Source organism: Artemia sp. Qi Xiang Cuo, chromosome 12 (genome assembly GCF_049724085.1).
Source record: "Artemia sp. Qi Xiang Cuo chromosome 12, ASM4972408v1, whole genome shotgun sequence".
Classification (NCBI taxonomy): Eukaryota; Metazoa; Arthropoda; class Branchiopoda; order Anostraca; family Artemiidae; genus Artemia; species Artemia sp. Qi Xiang Cuo.
The window spans coordinates 4182669-4201992 of record NC_142805.1 but is presented as its reverse complement, the minus strand read 5'-3'; the positions used below and the strand labels follow the sequence as shown (position 1 = coordinate 4201992).

General features: G+C 32.6%; 1 protein-coding gene across 3 annotated transcripts in view; it reads left to right on the top strand.

Annotated features, from left to right (window-relative positions):
* The window catches only part of S6KL (ribosomal protein S6 kinase like), a 598861-nt gene extending 580251 nt beyond the window's left edge, over positions 1-18610 (top strand). For 2 of the 3 annotated variants that reach the window (XM_089097757.1, XM_089097758.1), the window contains exon 10: positions 18494-18609. In XM_089097757.1, coding sequence (XP_088953883.1) covers positions 18494-18550 — 57 coding nt within the window. In that variant the 3' untranslated portion in view covers positions 18551-18609. Of the gene's footprint in view, positions 1-18493 lie in introns of all 3 variants that reach the window. The other variant, XM_089097759.1, reaches the window with a different exon arrangement.
* The last annotated feature ends 714 nt before the right edge of the window (positions 18611-19324 follow it).

Here is a 19324-nt window from a genome sequence, read left to right as displayed (position 1 = left end):
ATATTTCAGTAGTGTTTGGTTGTGGTTTACCTTGTCACAGTTACATTTTCTTGATTTTTCAAAGTTCATTTTGAATTTCTTTCGTTGAAATGCAAGAGTTGGAATATTTCAGTAGTGTTTGGTTGTGGTTTACCTTGTCACAGTTACATTTTCTTGATTTTTCAAAGTTCATTTTGAATTTCTTTCGTTGAAATGCAAGAGTTGGAATATTTCAGTAGTGTTTGGTTGTGGTTTACCTTGTCACAGTTACATTTTCTTGATTTTTCAAAGTTCATTTTGAATTTCTTTCGTTGAAATGCAAGAGTTGGAATATTTCAGTAGTGTTTGGTTGTGGTTTACCTTGTCACAGTTACATTTTCTTGATTTTTCAAAGTTCATTTTGAATTTCTTTCGCTGAAATGCAAGAGTTGGAATATTTCAGTAGTGTTTGGTTGTGGTTTACCTTGTAACAGTTACATTTTCTTGATTTTTATAGTTATTTTTGAATTTATTTAGTTGTAATGCAATAGTTGGAATATTTCAGTAGTGTTTGGTTATGGTTTACCTTGTCACAGTTACATTTTCTTGATTTTTCAAAGTTCATTTTGAATCATTCAAGAAACGTGATTAAACACGTTTTTAAACTACATGCTATTTGCATGCCTTTCCTTGGCACCTTTACACCTTAAGTTACCTAACATTTCTAGGTTAACTTACATCAGGTTAAGTGGCGCGCCACTTAACCTGATGTAAGTTAACCTAGAAATGTTAGGTAACTTAACCTAATCTAACCTAACCTGACCTTGGTGGTGAGTGTCCTACCCATGTCGGGCTTGCTCTGTGGGTTTGTTGTCTAAAAAACCAGTCTGGTTGAAAACGTGGAGTTTTCGTACTGCTCACTTTTTTGCAATGGGTAGGAACCAGCGGGGAATCCCCGCTCGTTTGGAAAGGTGCCAAGAAAAGGCATGCAAATAGCATGTAGTTTAAAAACGTGTTTAATCACGTTTCTTGAATGATTCAAAATGAACTTTGAAAAATCAAGAAAATGTAACAGTGACAAGGTAAACCACAAGCAAACACTACTGAAATATTCCAACTCTTGCATTTCAACGAAAGAAATTCAAAATGAACTTTGAAAAATCAAGAAAATGTAACTGTGACAAGGTAAACCACAACCAAACACTACTGAAATATTCCAACTCTTGCATTTCAACGAAAGAAATTCAAAATGAACTTTGAAAAATCAAGAAAATGTAACTGTGACAAGGTAAACCACAACCAAACACTACTGAAATATTCCAACTCTTGCATTTCAACGAAAGAAATTCAAAATGAACTTTGAAAAATCAAGAAAATGTAACTGTGACAAGGTAAACCACAACCAAACACTACTTAAATATTCCAACTATTTCATTTAAACGAAAGAAATTCAAAATGATCTTTGAAAAATCAAGAAAATGTAACTGTGACAAGGTAAACCACAACCAAACACTAATTAAATAGTCCATCTCCTGAAATAAATCAAAATAAAGACAAAAAGTAAAATTAATAATAATTAAAATGTAACTTCGACAAGGTAAACCACTACGGAACACTGCTGAAATATTCCAACACTTACATTTCAAAGATAGAAATTCAAATCGAACTTTAAAAAATTATGAAAATGTAAATGTGACAAGGTAAACCACGGCCAAACACTACTGAAATATTCCAACTCTTGCACTTCAATGAAAGAAAATCAAAATGAACTTTGAAAAATCAAGAAAATGTAACTGTGACAAGGTAAACCACAACCAAACACTACTGAAATATTCCAACTCTTGCATTTCAACGAAAGAAATTCAAAATGAACTTTGAAAAATCAAGAAAATGTAACTGTGACAAGGTAAACCATAACCAAACACTATTGAAATATTCCAACTCTTGCATTTCAACGAAAGAAATTCAAAATGAACTTTGAAAAATCAAGAAAATGTAACTGTGACAAGGTAAACCACAACCAAACACTACTGAAATATTCCAACTCTTTAAATTAAACTAAAAAAATACAAAATTAAATTTGAAAAATCAAGATAATGTAACTGTGACAAGGTAAAACACAACCAAACACTACTGAAATATTACATCTCTTGCATTTCAATGAAAGAAATTCAAAATGAACTTTGAAAAATCAAGAAAATGTAATTGTGACAAGGTAAACCACAAGCAAACACTACTGAAATATTCCAACTCTTGCATTTCAACGAAAGAAATTCAAAATGAACTTTGAAAAATCAAGAAAATGTAACTGTGACAAGGTAAACCACAACCAAACACTACTGAAATATTCCAACTCTTGCATTTCAACGAAAGAAATTCAAAATGAACTTTGAAAAATCAAGAAAATGCAACTGTGACAAGGTAAACCACAACCAAACACTACTGAAATATACCAACTCGTGCATTACCACGCATGTACTTAAAAATGAAATATGAAAATTAATGTAAATGCCACAGTTACAATCGCATCCACACCACTACGCTCATGAAATCGACAACCTCGTGCATTTCATCGAAATAAATTCAAAATGAACTTTGAAAAATCAAGAAAATGTAACTGTGACAAGGTAAACCGCAACAAACCACTAGTGAAATATTCCAACTCTTGCATCTAAACGAAAGAAATTAAAAATGAACTTTGAAAAATCAAGAAAATGTAACTGTGACAAGGTAACCCACAAGCAAACACTACTGAAATATTCCAACTCTTGCATTTCAGCAAAAGAAATTCAAAATGAACTTTGAAAAATCAAGAAAATGTAACTGTGATAAGGTAAAGCACAACCAAACACTACTGAAACATTCTAACTCTTGCATTTCAACGAAAGAAATTCAAAATGAACTTTGAAAAATCAAGAAAATGTAACTGTGATACGGTCAACCACAACTGAACACTACTGAAATATTCCAACTATTGCATTTCATCGAAAGAAATCCAAAATGAACTTTGAAAAATCAAGAAAATGTAACTGTGACAAGGTAAACCACAAGCAAACACTACTGAAATATTCCAACTCTTGCATTTCAACGAAAGATATTCAAAATGAACTTTGAAAAATCAAGAAAATGTAACTTTGACAAGGTAAACCGCAACCAAACACTAGTGAAATATTCCAACTCTTGCATTTCAACGAAAGAAATTCAAAATGAACTTTGAAAAATCAAGAAAATGTAACTGTGACAAGGTAAACCACAACCAAACACTACTGAAATATTCCTAGTCTTGCATTTCAACGAAAGAAATTCAAAATGAACTTTGAAAAATCAAGAAAATCTAACTGTGACAAGGTAAACCACAACCAAACACTACTGAAATATTCCAACTCTTGCATTTCAACGAAAGAAATTCAAAATGAACTTTGAAAAATCAAGAAAATGTAACTGTGACAAGGTAAACCACAACCAAACACTACTGAAATATTCCAACTCTTGCATTTCAACGAAAGAAATTCAAAATGAACTTTGAAAAATCAAGAAAATGTAACTGTGACAAGGTAAACCACAACCAAACACTACTGAAATATTCCAACTCTTGCATTTCAACGAAAGAAATTCAAAATGAACTTTGAAAAATCAAGAAAATGTAACTGTGACAAGGTAAACCACAACCAAACACTACTGAAATATTCCAACTCTTGCATTTCAACGAAAGAAATTCAAAATGAACTTTGAAAAATCAAGAAAATGTAACTGTGACAAGGTAAACCACAACCAAACACTACTGAAATATTCCAACTCTTGCATTTCAACGAAAGAAATTCAAAATGAACTTTGAAAAATCAAGAAAATGTAACTGTGACAAGGTAAACCACAACCAAACACTACTGAAATATTCCAACTCTTGCATTTCAACGAAAGAAATTCAAAATGAACTTTGAAAAATCAAGAAAATGTAACTGTGACAAGGTAAACCATCACCAAACACTACTGAAATATTCCAACTCTTGCATTTCAATGAAAGAAATTCAAAATGAACTTGGAAAACTCAAGAAAATGTAACTGTGACAAGGTAAACCATAAGCAAACACTACTGAAATATTCCAGCTCTTGCATTTCAACGACAGAAATTCAAAATGAGCTTTGAAAAATCAAGAAACTGTAACTGTGACAAGGTAAACCACAAGCAAACACTACTGAAATATTCCAACTCTTGCATTTCAACGAAAGAAATTCAAAATGAACTTTGAAAAATCAAGAAAATGTAACTGTGACAAGGTAAACCACAACCAAACACTACTGAAATATTCCAACTCTTGCATTTCAACGAAAGAAATTCAAAATGAACTTTGAAAAATCAATAAAATGTAACTGTGACAAGGTAACCCACAAGCAAACACTACTGAAATAATCCAACTCTTGCATTTCAACAAAAGAAATTCAAAATGAACTTTGAAAAATCAAGAAAATGTAACTGTGACAAGGTAAACCACAACCAAACACTACTGAAATATTCCAACTCTTGCATTTCAACGAAAGAAATTCAAAATGAACTTTGAAAAATCAAGAAAATGTAACTGTGACAAGGTAAACCACAACCAAACACTACTGAAATATTCCAACTCTTGCATTTCAACGAAAGAAATTCAAAATGAACTTTGAAAAATCAAGAAAATGTAACTGTGACAAGGTAAACCACAACCAAACACTACTGAAATATTCCAACTCTTGCATTTCAACGAAAGAAATTCAAAATGAACTTTGAAAAATCAAGAAAATGTAACTGTGACAAGGTAAACCACAACCAAACACTACTGAAATATTCCAACTCTTGCATTTCAACGAAAGAAATTCAAAATGAACTTTGAAAAATCAAGAAAATGTAACTGTGACAAGGTAAACCACAACCAAACACTACTGAAATATTCCAACTCTTGCATTTCAACGAAAGAAATTCAAAATGAACTTTGAAAAATCAAGAAAATGTAACTGTGACAAGGTAAACCACAACCAAACACTACTGAAATATTCCAACTCTTGCATTTCAACGAAAGAAATTCAAAATGAACTTTGAAAAATCAAGAAAATGTAACTGTGACAAGGTAAACCACCACCAAACACTACTGAAATATTCCAACTCTTGCATTTCAATGAAAGAAATTCAAAATGAACTTTGAAAAATCAAGAAAATGTAACTGTGACAAGGTAAACCATAACCAAACACTATGGAAATATTCCAACTCTTGCATTTCAACGAAAGAAATTCAAAATGAACTTTGAAAAATCAAGAAAATGTAACTGTGACAAGGTAAACCACAACCAAACCCTACTGAAATATTCCAACTCTTGCATTTCAACGAAAAAAATTCAAAATGAAATTTGAAAAATCAAGAAAATGTAAACCACAACCAAACACTACTGAAATAGTCCAACTCTTGCATTTCAAAGAAAGAAATTCAAAATGAACTTTGAAAAATCAAGAAAATGTAACTGTGACAAGGTAACCCACAAGCAAACACTACTGAAATATTCCAACTCTTGCATTTCAACGAAAGAAATTCAAAATGAACTTTGAAAAATCAAGAAAATGTAACTGTGACAAGGTAAACCACAACCAAACACTACTGAAATATTCCAACTCTTGCATTTCAACGAAAGAAATTCAAAATGAACTTTGAAAAATCAAGAAAATGTAACTGTGACAAGGTAAACCACAACCAAACACTACTGAAATATTCCAACTCTTTCATTTCAACGAAATAAATTCAATATTAAAATTTAAAAAAAAAGATGCTTTCACTTTGTCTACGTAAAAAACCCGAAAACACGACTGAAATATTCCAACTATTGCATTTCAACGATAGAAATTCAAAATGAACTTTGAAAAATCAAGAAAATGTAACTGTGACAAGGTAAACCACAACCAAACACTACTGAAATATTCCAACTCTTGCATTTCAATGAAAAAAATTCAAAATGAACTTTGAAAAATCAAGAAAATGTAACTGTGACAAGGTAAACCACAACCAAACACTACTGAAATATTCCAACTCTTGCATTTCAACGAAAGAAATTCAAAATGAACTTTGAAAAATCAAGAAAATGTAACTGTGACAAGGTAAACCACAACCAAACACTACTGAAATATTCCAACTCTTGCATTTCAACGAAAGAAATTCAAAATGAACTTTGAAAAATCAAGAAAATGTAACTGTGACAAGGTAAACCATCACCAAACACTACTGAAATATTCCAACTCTTGCATTTCAATGAAAGAAATTCAAAATGAACTTTGAAAAATCAAGAAAATGTAACTGTGACAAGGTAAATCATAAGCAAACACTACTGAAATATTCCAGCTCTTGCATTTCAACGAAAGAAATTCAAAATGAGCAGTGAAAAATCAAGAAAATGTAACTGTGACAAGGTAACCCACAAGCAAACACTACTGAAATATTCCAACTCTTGCATTTCAACGAAAGAAATTCAAAATGAACTTTGAAAAATCAAGAAAATGTAACTGTGACAAGGTAAACCACAACCAAACACTACTGAAATATTCCAACTCTTGCATTTCAATGAAAGAAATTCAAAATGAACTTTGAAAAATCAAGAAAATGTAACTGTGACAAGGTAAACCACAACCAAACACTACTGAAATATTCCAACTCTTGCATTTCAACGAAAGAAATTCAAAATGAACTTTGAAAAATCAAGAAAATGTAACTGTGACAAGGTAAACCAGAACCAAACACTATTGAAATATTCCAACTCTTGCATTTCAACGAATGAAATTCAAAATAAACTTTGAAAAATCATGAAAATGTAGCTATGACAAGGTAAACCACAACCAAACACTACTGAAATATTCCAACTCTTGCATTTCAACGAAAGAAATTCAAATTGAAATTTGAAAAATCAAGAAAATGTAACTGTGACAAGGTAAACCACAACCAAACACTACTGAAATATTCCAACTCTTGCATTTCAACGAAAGAAATTCAAAATGAACTTTGAAAAATCAAGAAAATGTAACTGTGACAAGGTAAACCACAAGCAAACACTACTGAAATATTCCAACTCTTGCATTTCAACAAAAGAAATTCAAAATGAACTTTGAAAAATCAAGAAAATGTAACTGTGACAAGGTAAACCACAACCAAACACTACTGAAATATTCCAACTCTTGCATTTCAACGAAAGAAATTCAAAATGAACTTTGAAAAATCAAGAAAATGTAACTGTGACAAGGTAAACCACAACCAAACACTACTGAAATATTCCAACTCTTGCATTTCAACGAAAGAAATTCAAAATGAACTTTGAAAAATCAAGAAAATGTAACTGTGACAAGGTAAACCACAACCAAACACTACTGAAATATTCCAACTCTTGCATTTCAACGAAAGAAATTCAAAATGAACTTTGAAAAATCAAGACAATGTAACTTTGATATGGTAAACCACAACCAAGCACTACTGAAATATTCTGACTCTTGCATTTCAACGAAAGAAATTCAAAATGAACTTTGAAAAATCAAGAAAATGTAACTGTGACAAGGTAAACCACAACCAAACACTACTGAAATATTCCAACTCTTGCATTTCAACGAAGGAAATTCAAATGAACTTTGAAAAATCAAGAAAATGTAACTGTGACAAGGTAAACCACAACCAAACACTACTGAAATATTCCAACTCTTGCATTTCAACGAAAGAAATTCAAAATGAACTTTGAAAAATCAAGAAAATGTAACTGTGACAAGGTAAACCACAACCAAACACTACTGAAATATTCCAACTCTTGCATTTCAATGAAAGAAATTCAAAATGAGCTTTGAAAAATCCAGAAAATGTAACTGTGACAAGGTAAACCACAACCAAACACTACTGAAATATTCCAACTCTTGCATTTCAACGAAAGAAATTCAAAATGAACTTTGAAAAATCAAGAAAATGTAACTGTGACAAGGTAAATCATAACCAAACACTAGGGAAATATTCCAACTCTTGCATTTCAACGAAAGAAATTCAAAATGAACTTTGAAAAATCAAGAAAATGTAACTGTGACAAGGTAAACCACAACCAAACACTACTGAAATATTCCAACTCTTGCATTTCAACGAAAGAAATTCAAAATGAACTTTGAAAAATCAAGAAAATGTAACTGTGACAAGGTAAACCACAACCAAACACTACTGAAATATTCCAACTCTTGCATTTCAACGAAAGAAATTCAAAATGAACTTTGAAAAATCAAGAAAATGTAACTGTGACAAGGTAAACCACAACCAAACACTACTGAAATATTCCAACTCTTGCATTTCAACGAAAGAAATTCAAAATGAACTTTGAAAAATCAAGAAAATGTAACTGTGACAAGGTAAACCACAACCAAACACTACTGAAATATTCCAACTCTTGCATTTCAACGAAAGAAATTCAAAATGAACTTTGAAAAATCAAGAAAATGTAACTGTGACAAGGTAAACCACAACCAAACACTACTGAAATATTCCAACTCTTGCATTTCAACGAAAGAAATTCAAAATGAACTTTGAAAAATCAAGAAAATGTAACTGTGACAAGGTAAACCACAACCAAACACTACTGAAATATTCCAACTCTTGCATTTCAACGAAAGAAATTCAAAATGAACTTTGAAAAATCAAGAAAATGTAACTGTGACAAGGTAAACCACAACCAAACACTACTGAAATATTCCAACTCTTGCATTTCAACGAAAGAAATTCAAAATGAACTTTGAAAAATCAAGAAAATGTAACTGTGACAAGGTAAACCACAACCAAACACTACTGAAATATTCCAACTCTTGCATTTCAACGAAAGAAATTCAAAATGAACTTTGAAAAATCAAGAAAATGTAACTGTGACAAGGTAAACCACAACCAAACACTACTGAAATATTCCAACTCTTGCATTTCAACGAAAGAAATTCAAAATGAACTTTGAAAAATCAAGAAAATGTAACTGTGACAAGGTAAACCACCACCAAACACTACTGAAATATTCCAACTCTTGCATTTCAATGAAAGAAATTCAAAATGAACTTTGAACAAATCAAGAAAATGCAACTGTGACAAGGTAAACCATAAGCAAACACTACTGAAAAATTCCATCTCTTGCTTTTCAACGAAAGAAATTCAAAATGAACTTTGAAAAATCAAGAAAATGTAACTGTGACAAGGTAAACCACAAGCAAACACTACTGAAATATTCCAACTCTTGCATTTCAACGAAAGAAATTCAAAATGAACTTTGAAAAATCAAGAAAATGTAACTGTGACAAGGTAAACCACAACCAAACACTACTGAAATAATCCAACTCTTGCATTTAAACGAAAGAAATTCAAAATGAACTTTGAAAAATCAATAAAATGTAACTGTGACAAGGTAAACCACAAGCAAACACTACTGAAATATTCCAACTCTTGCATTTCAACGAAAGAAATTCAAAATGAACTTTGAAAAATCAAGAAAATGTAACTGTGACAAGGTAAACCACAACCAAACACTACTGAAATATTCCAACTCTTGCATTTCAACGAAAGAAATTCAAAATGAACTTTGAAAAATCAAGAAAATGTAACTGTGACAAGGTAAACCACAACCAAACACTACTGAAATATTCCAACTCTTGCATTTCAACGAAAGAAATTCAAAATGAACTTTGAAAAATCAAGAAAATGTAACTGTGACAAGGTAAACCACAACCAAACACTACTGAAATATTCCAACTCTTGCATTTCAACGAAAGAAATTCAAAATGAACTTTGAAAAATCAAGAAAATGTAACTGTGACAAGGTAAACCACAACCAAACACTACTGAAATATTCCAACTCTTGCATTTCAACGAAAGAAATTCAAAATGAACTTTGAAAAATCAAGAAAATGTAACTGTGACAAGGTAAACCACAACCAAACACTACTGAAATATTCCAACTCTTGCATTTCAACGAAAGAAATTCAAAATGAACTTTGAAAAATCAAGAAAATGTAACTGTGACAAGGTAAACCACAACCAAACACTACTGAAATATTCCAACTCTTGCATTTCAACGAAAGAAATTCAAAATGAACTTTGAAAAATCAACAAAATGTAACTGTGACAAGGTAAACCACCACCAAACACTACTGAAATATTCCAACTCTTGCATTTCAATGAAAGAAATTCAAAATGAACTTTGAAAAATCAAGAAAATGTAACTGTGACAAGGTAAACCATAACCAAACACTATGGAAATATTCCAACTCTTGCATTTCAACGAAAGAAATTCAAAATGAACTTTGAAAAATCAAGAAAATGTAACTGTGACAAGGTAAACCACAACCAAACCCTACTGAAATATTCCAACTCTTGCTTTTCAACGAAAAAAATTCAAAATGAAATTTGAAAAATCAAGAAAATGTAAACCACAACAGAACACTACTTAAATACTCCAACTCTTACATCTCGACGATAAAAATTCAAAATGAACTTTGAAAAATCAATAAAATGTAACTGTGACAAGGTAAACCACAAGCAAACACTACTGAAATATTCCAACCCTTGCATTTCAACAAAAGAAATTCAAAAAGCACTTTTAAACATCAATAGAATGTCACTATGACATGGTAAACCACATCCAAACACCACTGAAATATTCCAAATCTTACATTTCAACGAAAGAAATTCAAAATGAACTTTGAAAAATCAAGAAAATGTAACTGTGACATGGTAAAACATAACCAAACACTACAGAAATATTCCAACACTTGCAATTAAAAGAAAGAAATACAAAAAGAACTTTTAATAATAACGAACAATAAACATTTAAAAGGAAAAAAACACCAAAACCAGAATGAAAGAGTCCAACTCTGGAAGTACAACTAAATAAATTCAAAATGAACTTTGCAAAATCAAGAATATGTAACTGTGACAAAGTAAACCACAACCAAACACTACTGAAATATTCCAACTCTTGCATTTCAACGAAAGAAATTCAAAATGAACTTTGAAAAATCAAGAAAATGTAACTGTGACAAGGTAAACCACAACCAAACACTACTGAAATATTCCAACTCTTGCATTTCAACGAAAGAAATTCAAAATGAACTTTGAAAAATCAAGAAAATGTAACTGTGACAAGGTAAACCACAACCAAACACTACTGAAATATTCCAACTCTTGCATTTCAACGAAAGAAATTCAAAATGAACTTTGAAAAATCAAGAAAATGTAACTGTGACAAGTTAAACCATCACCAAACACTACTGAAATATTCCAACTCTTGCATTTCAATGAAAGAAATTCAAAATGAACTTTAAAAAATCAAGAAAATGTAACTGTGACAAGGTAAACCATAAGCAAACACTACTGAAATATTCCAGCTCTTGCATTTCAAAGAAAGAAATTCAAAATGAACTTTGAAAAATCAAGAAAATGTAACTGTGACAAGGTTAACCACAAGCAAACACTACTGAAATATTCCAACTCTTGCATTTCAACGAAAGAAATTCAAAATGAACTTTGAAAAATCAAGAAAATGTAACTGTGACAAGGTAAACCACAACCAAACACTACTGAAATATTCCAACTCTTGCATTTCAATGAAAGAAATTCAAAATGAACTTTGAAAAATCAAGAAAATGTAACTGTGACAAGGTAAACCACAACCAAACACTACTGAAATATTCCAACTCTTGCATTTCAACGAAAGAAATTCAAAATGAACTTTGAAAAATCAAGAAAATGTAACTGTGACAAGGTAAACCATAACCAAACACTATTGAAATATTCCAACTCTTGTATTTCAACGAATGAAATTCAAAATGAACTTTGAAAAATCATGAAAATGTAGCTATTACAAGGTAAACCACAACCAAACACTACAGAAATATTCCAACTCTTGCATTTAAACGAATAAAATTCAAAATAAACTTTGAAAAATCAAGAAAATGTAACTGTGACAAGGTAAACCACAACCAAACACTACTGAAATATTCCAACTCTTGCATTTCAACGATAGAAATTCAAAATGAACTTTGAAAAATCAAGAAAATGTAACTGTGACAAGGTAAACCACAAGCAAACACTGCTGAAATATTCCAACTCTTGCATTTCAACGAAAGAAATTCAAACTGAACTTTGAAAAATCAAGAAAATGTAACTGTGACAAGGTAAACCACAACCAAACACTACTGAAATATTCCAACTCTTGCATTTCAACGAAAGAAATTCAAAATGAACTTTGAAAAATCAAGAAAATGTAACTGTGACAAGGTAAACCACAACCAAACACTACTGAAATATTCCAACTCTTGCATTTCAACGAAAGAAATTCAAAATGTACTTTGAAAAATCAAGAAAATGTAACTGTGTCAAGGTAAACCACAACCAAACACTACAGAAATATTCCAACTCTTGCATTTCAACGAATGAGATTCAAAATGAACTTTGGAAAATCAAGAAAATGTAACTTTGACAAGGTAACCCACTAAAAAACACTACTGAAATATTCCAACTCCTGCATTTCAACGAAAGAAATTCAGAATGAACATTGAAAAATCAAGACAATGGAACTGTGACAAGGTAAACCACAACCAAACGCTACTGAAATATTCCAACTCTTGCATTTCAACGAAAGAAATTCAAAATGAACTTTGAAAAATCAAGAAAATGTAACTGTGACAAGGTAAACCACAACCAAACACTACTGAAATATTCCAACTCTTGCATTTCAACGAAAGAAATTCAAAATGAACTTTGAAAAATCAAGAAAATGTAACTGTGACAAGGTAAACCACAACCAAACACTACTGAAATATTCCAACTCTTGCATTTCAATGAAAGAAATTCAAAATGAGCTTTGAAAAATCCAGAAAATGTAACTGTGACAAGGTAAACCACAACCAAACACTACTGAAATATTCCAACTCTTGCATTTCAACGAAAGAAATTCAAAATGAACTTTGAAAAATCAAGAAAATGTAACTGTGACGAGGTAAATCATAACCAAACACTAGGGAAATATTCCAACTCTTGCATTTCAACGAAAGAAATTCAAAATGAACTTTGAAAAATCAAGAAAATGTAACTGTGACAAGGTAAACCACAACCAAACACTACTGAAATATTCCAACTCTTGCATTTCAACGAAAGAAATTCAAAATGAACTTTGAAAAATCAAGAAAATGTAACTGTGACAAGGTAAACCACAACCAAACACTACTGAAATATTCCAACTCTTGCATTTCAACGAAAGAAATTCAAAATGAACTTTGAAAAATCAAGAAAATGTAACTGTGACAAGGTAAACCACAACCAAACACTACTGAAATATTCCAACTCTTGCATTTCAACGAAAGAAATTCAAAATGAACTTTGAAAAATCAAGAAAATGTAACTGTGACAAGGTAAACCACAACCAAACACTACTGAAATATTCCAACTCTTGCATTTCAACGAAAGAAATTCAAAATGAACTTTGAAAAATCAAGAAAATGTAACTGTGACGAGGTAAACCACAACCAACCACTACTGAAATATTCCCACTCTTGCATTTCAGCGAAAGAAATTCAAAATGAACTTTGAAAAATCAAGAAAATGTAACTGTGACAAGGTAAACCACAACCAATCACTACTGAAATATTCCAACTCTTGCGTTTCAGCGAAAAAAATTCAAAAAGAACTTTGAAAAATCAAGAAAATGTAACTGTGATAAGGTAAACCACAACCAAACACTACTGAAATATTCCAACTCTTGCATTTCAGCGAAAGAAATTCAAAATGAACTTTGAAAAATCAAGAAAATGTAACTGTGACAAGGTAAACCACAACCAAACACTACTGAAATATTCCAACTCTTGCATTTCAACGAAAGAAATTCAAAATGAACTTTGAAAAATCAAGAAAATGTAACTGTGACAAGGTAAACCACAACCAAACACTACTGAAATATTCCAACTCTTGCATTTCAGCGAAAGAAATTCAAAATGAACTTTGAAAAATCAAGAAAATGTAACTGTGACAAGGTAAACCACAAAAAAACACTACTGAAATATTCCAACTCTTGGATTTCAACGAAAGAAATTCAAAATGAACTTTGAAAAATCAAGATAATGTAACTGTGACAAGGTAAAACTGAGTCTCTCAATCCCCGTAAAGTTCTTTTAAAAGATACAAAAACTACTTATTTAACACACAAATTTCGTTTTTAATGACCACCAAGTAAAGAAAAACCACACAGAATCAGGCAACTGAGTCTCTCAAACCCCTTAAAGCTCTTTTAAAAGATACAAAAACTACTTATTTAACATAAAAATTTCGTTTTTAATGACCATCAAGTAAAGAAAAATCATATGGAATTAGGCAAATGAGTCTCTCAAACCCTGTACAGCTCTTTTAAAAGATACTACAAATGACCACCAAGTTAAAAAAAACCACACGGAATCAGGCAACTGAGTCTCTCAAACCCCTTAAAGCTCTTCTAAAAGATACAAAAACTACTGAGTTAACACAAAATTATCGATTTTAATTACCACCAAGTAAAGGAAAACCACACGGACTTAGGCAACAGAGTCTTTCAAGCTCTGTAAAGATCTTTTAAAAGATACAACAAATGACCACCAAGTAAAGAAAAACCACACGGAATCAGGCAACTGAGTCTCTCAAACCCCTTAAAGCCCTTTTAAAAGATACAAAAACTACTGATTTAAAACAAAAAATTCTTTTTTAATGACCACCAAGTAAAGGAAAACCACACGTAATTAGGCAACTGAGTCTCTCAAACTCTGTAAATTTCTTTTAAAAGATACAACAAATGACAACCAAGTAAAGACAAACCACACGGAATTAGGAAACTGAGTCTCTCAAACCCCTTAAAGCTCTTTTAAAAGATACAAAAACTACTGATATAAAACAAAAATTACGATATTAATGACCACCAAGTAAAGTAAAACCACACGGAATTAGGCAACTGAGTCTCTCAAACCCTGTAAAGCTCTTTTAAAAGATACAAAAACTACTTATTTCACACAAAAATTTCGTTTTTAATGACCACCAAGTAAAGAAAAACCACACGGAATTAGGCAGCTGAGTCTCTCAAACCCTGTAAAGCTCTTTTAAAAGATACAAAAACTAATGATTTAACACAAAAATTTCGTTTTTAATGACCAAGTAAAGGAAAACCACATGGAATCCGGCAACTGAGTCTCTCAATCCCCGTAAAGCTCTTTTAAAAGATACAAAAACTACTTATTTAACACAAAAATTTCGTTTTTAATGACCACCAAGTAAAGAAAAACGCCGTTTCTGTGTTACAGTCTTGCAGTATTGTGGAAGTTTATTAAGATATCGCTTGCCAATTGGAATCTAAATAGGAGTGGTGGACTAAGACCCCAATTCTGAGCTAGTAAATTTCGACCATTCAGGGTGGTGGACTAAGACCCCAATTCTGAGCTAGTGAATTTCCACCATTCAGGCTGGAGGACTAATACCACAATACTGAGCTAGTGAATTTCGACCATTCAGGCTGGTGGACTGAGATCTCAATACTGAGCCATTGGATTTCCACCATTCAGGCTGGTGGACTAAGACCCCAATACTGAGCTAGTGGATTTCAACCATTCTGGCACTTTGACTTTTCATTCCCAATTAAATTTAAAAAATAAGCATTTTCAACTAGAAATAAGGAGCATCGTTAAAAACTAAGACGAATGGAAATTATCCCGTAGATGAAGTTAGCTACCCTCTCCGAAATACCTTGTTCTTTATGTTAGACTTTGACTTTTCATTCCCAATTAAATTAAAAAATAAGCATTTTCAACTAGAAATAAGTAGCATCGTTAAAAACTAAGACGAATGGAAATTATCCCGTATATGAAGTTAGCTACCCCCTGCGAAATACCTTGTTCTTTATGTTAGACTTTGACTTTTCATTCCCAATTAAATTAAAAAATAAGCATTTTCAACTAGAAATAAGGAGCATCGTTAAAAACTAAGACGAATGGAAATCATCCCGTATATGAAGTTAGCTACCCCCTCCGAAATACCTTGTTCTTTATGTTAGACTTTGACTTTTCATTCCCAATTAAATTAAAAAATAAGTCCTATCATCTTGGAAGTTATTAATGTAGTTGTTAAGCAGAAAAATACTTCATCAAACTTTTATATCTTCGCTCAAGGTTGAATGGGTATATGGCTAGGGGGATGAGCCCTAAAACCATCTGAATTTATTGTGAGGAGGAGTCATAAAACCCCTGGAAGTTATTGAGAGGGTGAGTCATTGAACTCTTGGTAACTAATAAATTCATTAAACTTCCCAAAAAAAATCTCACGGAATATCCTCGCTTTTTTGACCGAACACCATGTAAAGAAAAAATCAAACGGCTTAAAACAACAGAGCCCCCTCAAACCCCGTGAAGTCATTTTAAAAAGGTATAACAATTATTTATTTAACAGAAATCCTCGCCTTCAATTGAACGGAAAAAATATAAGAATTATTTATTTAACAGAAATTCTCGCTTTTTTGAACGAACACCATGTAAAGAAAAAATCACACTGGCTTAAAACAACAGAGTCCTTCAAACGGAAATTTTAAAATCAAGAGAATGTAAAAGTTACACGGTCACCCCCGGCCCCTTGGGGAGCCTAGAGAACCTTTGCGGCCCGGGGGGGTCCGGCGGGGTGGGGGTGGGGGGCGCTGAGCCCTTTGGGGTTGTGGTAAGGGACCTCACGGCTAAACCACGACAAAGCACTACTCTCGTGGAACTCAATTCCCATTTAACTCAACCCCCGTGCAACTGAATCCCCCTTGTAACTGCCCCCGTGTATAACCGAAACCCCCCGGGCCACTGGCTCCCCGTGAACTGAAACCTCGTGCAACTCACCCCTCCATGCAACCCATCCCCCTCAAAACACTTTTCAGCCATTTCCTTTTAAATTGACAATATTTTTCAAACGTTACTTATGTATTATACAGACCACATCGGTGAGGTAAAGCTAGGTCAAGTCACAATGTCATTCTATCGTTACTTTTCAATTAAGCTATTGAATACCTTCTAGCAATGTCTCTTGTAAGCGTCAAATCTGTTAAGTATCCGAGCATATTCTTTGTATTGTTGATGCAAGCATCCCATTCTTTAATTACCCGTGAGGCATTCTTAACCATCGCAATACCTTTACGCAAATATCTTTCCGCAAAAAATTCGCAAATCTCGTAAACTAAAGAAGTAATTACCCTTTTCAAAAACATTAGTTCTTCTATTAATGAACCCATGAAACGAAATCAGTCTTATAGCATCACACAATCTCGCTCCTAGTTCCAAAAATGGAATGCATGTAGCGTTCGTAGTAATAGTTTTAAAAACATATTAGCCAAGTTAAAAAAAACAAACTACTAATCAACTTCCAGATGAATGACCATGGATTTAAGCTAAAAAAAACTTGTGTATCAGGAACTAGAAATCTACGTCAGAAAAACTTGTCCTTAAATTGCGTAAATCTATTGGAAAAGGTGTAATGCCCTGTAGAACCTGTTTGGTACGGGGGCGTCGTCAAATTCAAAAGATGGTAAAAAAAAAACATGCATATACCTTGAACTAGAAATTGCGTAAATCTCTTTGAAAGGGTGTAATGCCCCTGTAGAATAGAATTACCTACCAGAAAAACCGGAAGGAACCTAAAGGCGCCGAATTCAAAAGATCAACTCTACTGCTATCCACTTTATCGATCTTCTCGTTACCCAACATCACCTTCCCACCTTCGACACATTATCAATATACCATGTGCTAGCATTCCCTCTTATACCGTAATGTGACAGTTTAGAGAGTAGATTATAGAAAATTTGAATGAACAGTACATGCGTCCTCTTTTCAGTGCTTAGCTCGGAAGCCAAACTGAAATTCTTGAAAAAACAAAATCCCTTTCTTCTGCAGAGATAAGTTGACAGTAAAGCATAGCCTTTTCAAAAATTTTGCAAAGAACAAACAGTGAAGATATTGGTTACCCCAATTAGCTGGATATCCCTAAGACCCGTGTTTGTTTAAAACAATCACTTGAACTAGCTCAAGTGAAGGGGGAAAATTGCTTTCTCGAAAGACAAAGTAACATGTCTTATGAAAAAAAAATATTGAAGGGAGAACGAATTTGACTTGTTTGGTTGGTACACAATCAGGACCAGAAGCCACCAGAGGTGGTTTTAGGGGGAGATAGATGGGGCGCTTGGCCCTGATGCAAAAATTTTAGAGGTACATAATTTCAAATAAATAATCTAATTGGCATAATCGTTTGGTATTTTTTTAAAATTTAATCTTTATTAAAAAGTGGAAGGCACAGTTGGCAAAATTTTGTTAATAAATGAAAATTTTGTTAAACTTTGGCCTAAAAAATTTTGGGAGTGAGGGGGGGGCTAATTACGATTTTGCTCGGGTGCAAGAGAGGCTAGAGCCACGACTAAAAGCCGCTGAACCTTTTAACCCATTACCAAGTCTAGTTATTTTCAGTTCAGAAACTAGCTCTAATGCCATCAATTTCAGACAAGTTGGGAAAAGATACTATTTAGAATAAGGTTTAAAACAGAGGAGCCATCATGAAGCAGCGTGAAGCAGCGGATATTCATCATGAAGCAGCGTAAATCATGAAGCAGCGGATATTCAAACGCTAGCAAACTAAATTTTTCTTGGACATTCAGTTCGCCTCGAACAATCAAGCCATCGACTACTTAACTTGCAGGATTTCAAGAAGGCAAGGAAATTCCTACAGATGAAGTTGATCACCTGCCAAGTTTGCCAAGTATCTTTTTCATATTTCGAAATTTTTTAAAAATAATAAATGGATTTATCTTTTTTCAGCTTCACCTGTCGGTTACACGATCATTTCCTAGATTGATTTGACTTTTGTATTTCTTTTTGTGTTACTAATGTTTAGACAAGCTAACTCAATGAAATCATTCCTAGCATTCGGGGTATCAAGCAATTGTGGAAGATTTTTCAGAACGACCGCGCAGGTAGACTATCTGTTGGATTGAGTGCAAAAGGACTTACCGTCTGTTACTTCGCACTAGATGCAAAGTAGTTTTCAATTTACTCGAGATAGTTTGATCACCTTACCAGCTACGGTTGTTGCAACAGTGTCGAGGGTAGTTCGGTTATTGGGTAGGAAGAGGAGTCAATAACAAATATGGACAACTTTAGTTTCGTGGTTTGAGCTTGAAACCATTTGCAAATGTACATGAATTCTTTTCATCCTTATAGTTAATTCTGTACCACATTGTAAACTGTATCATCAGAGGCAATGCTATAGCGTTGCCTATAGTAAAGGCCGTATGGCTCAAAAGTTTTATTATTTATTTATTTATTATTTTTTTG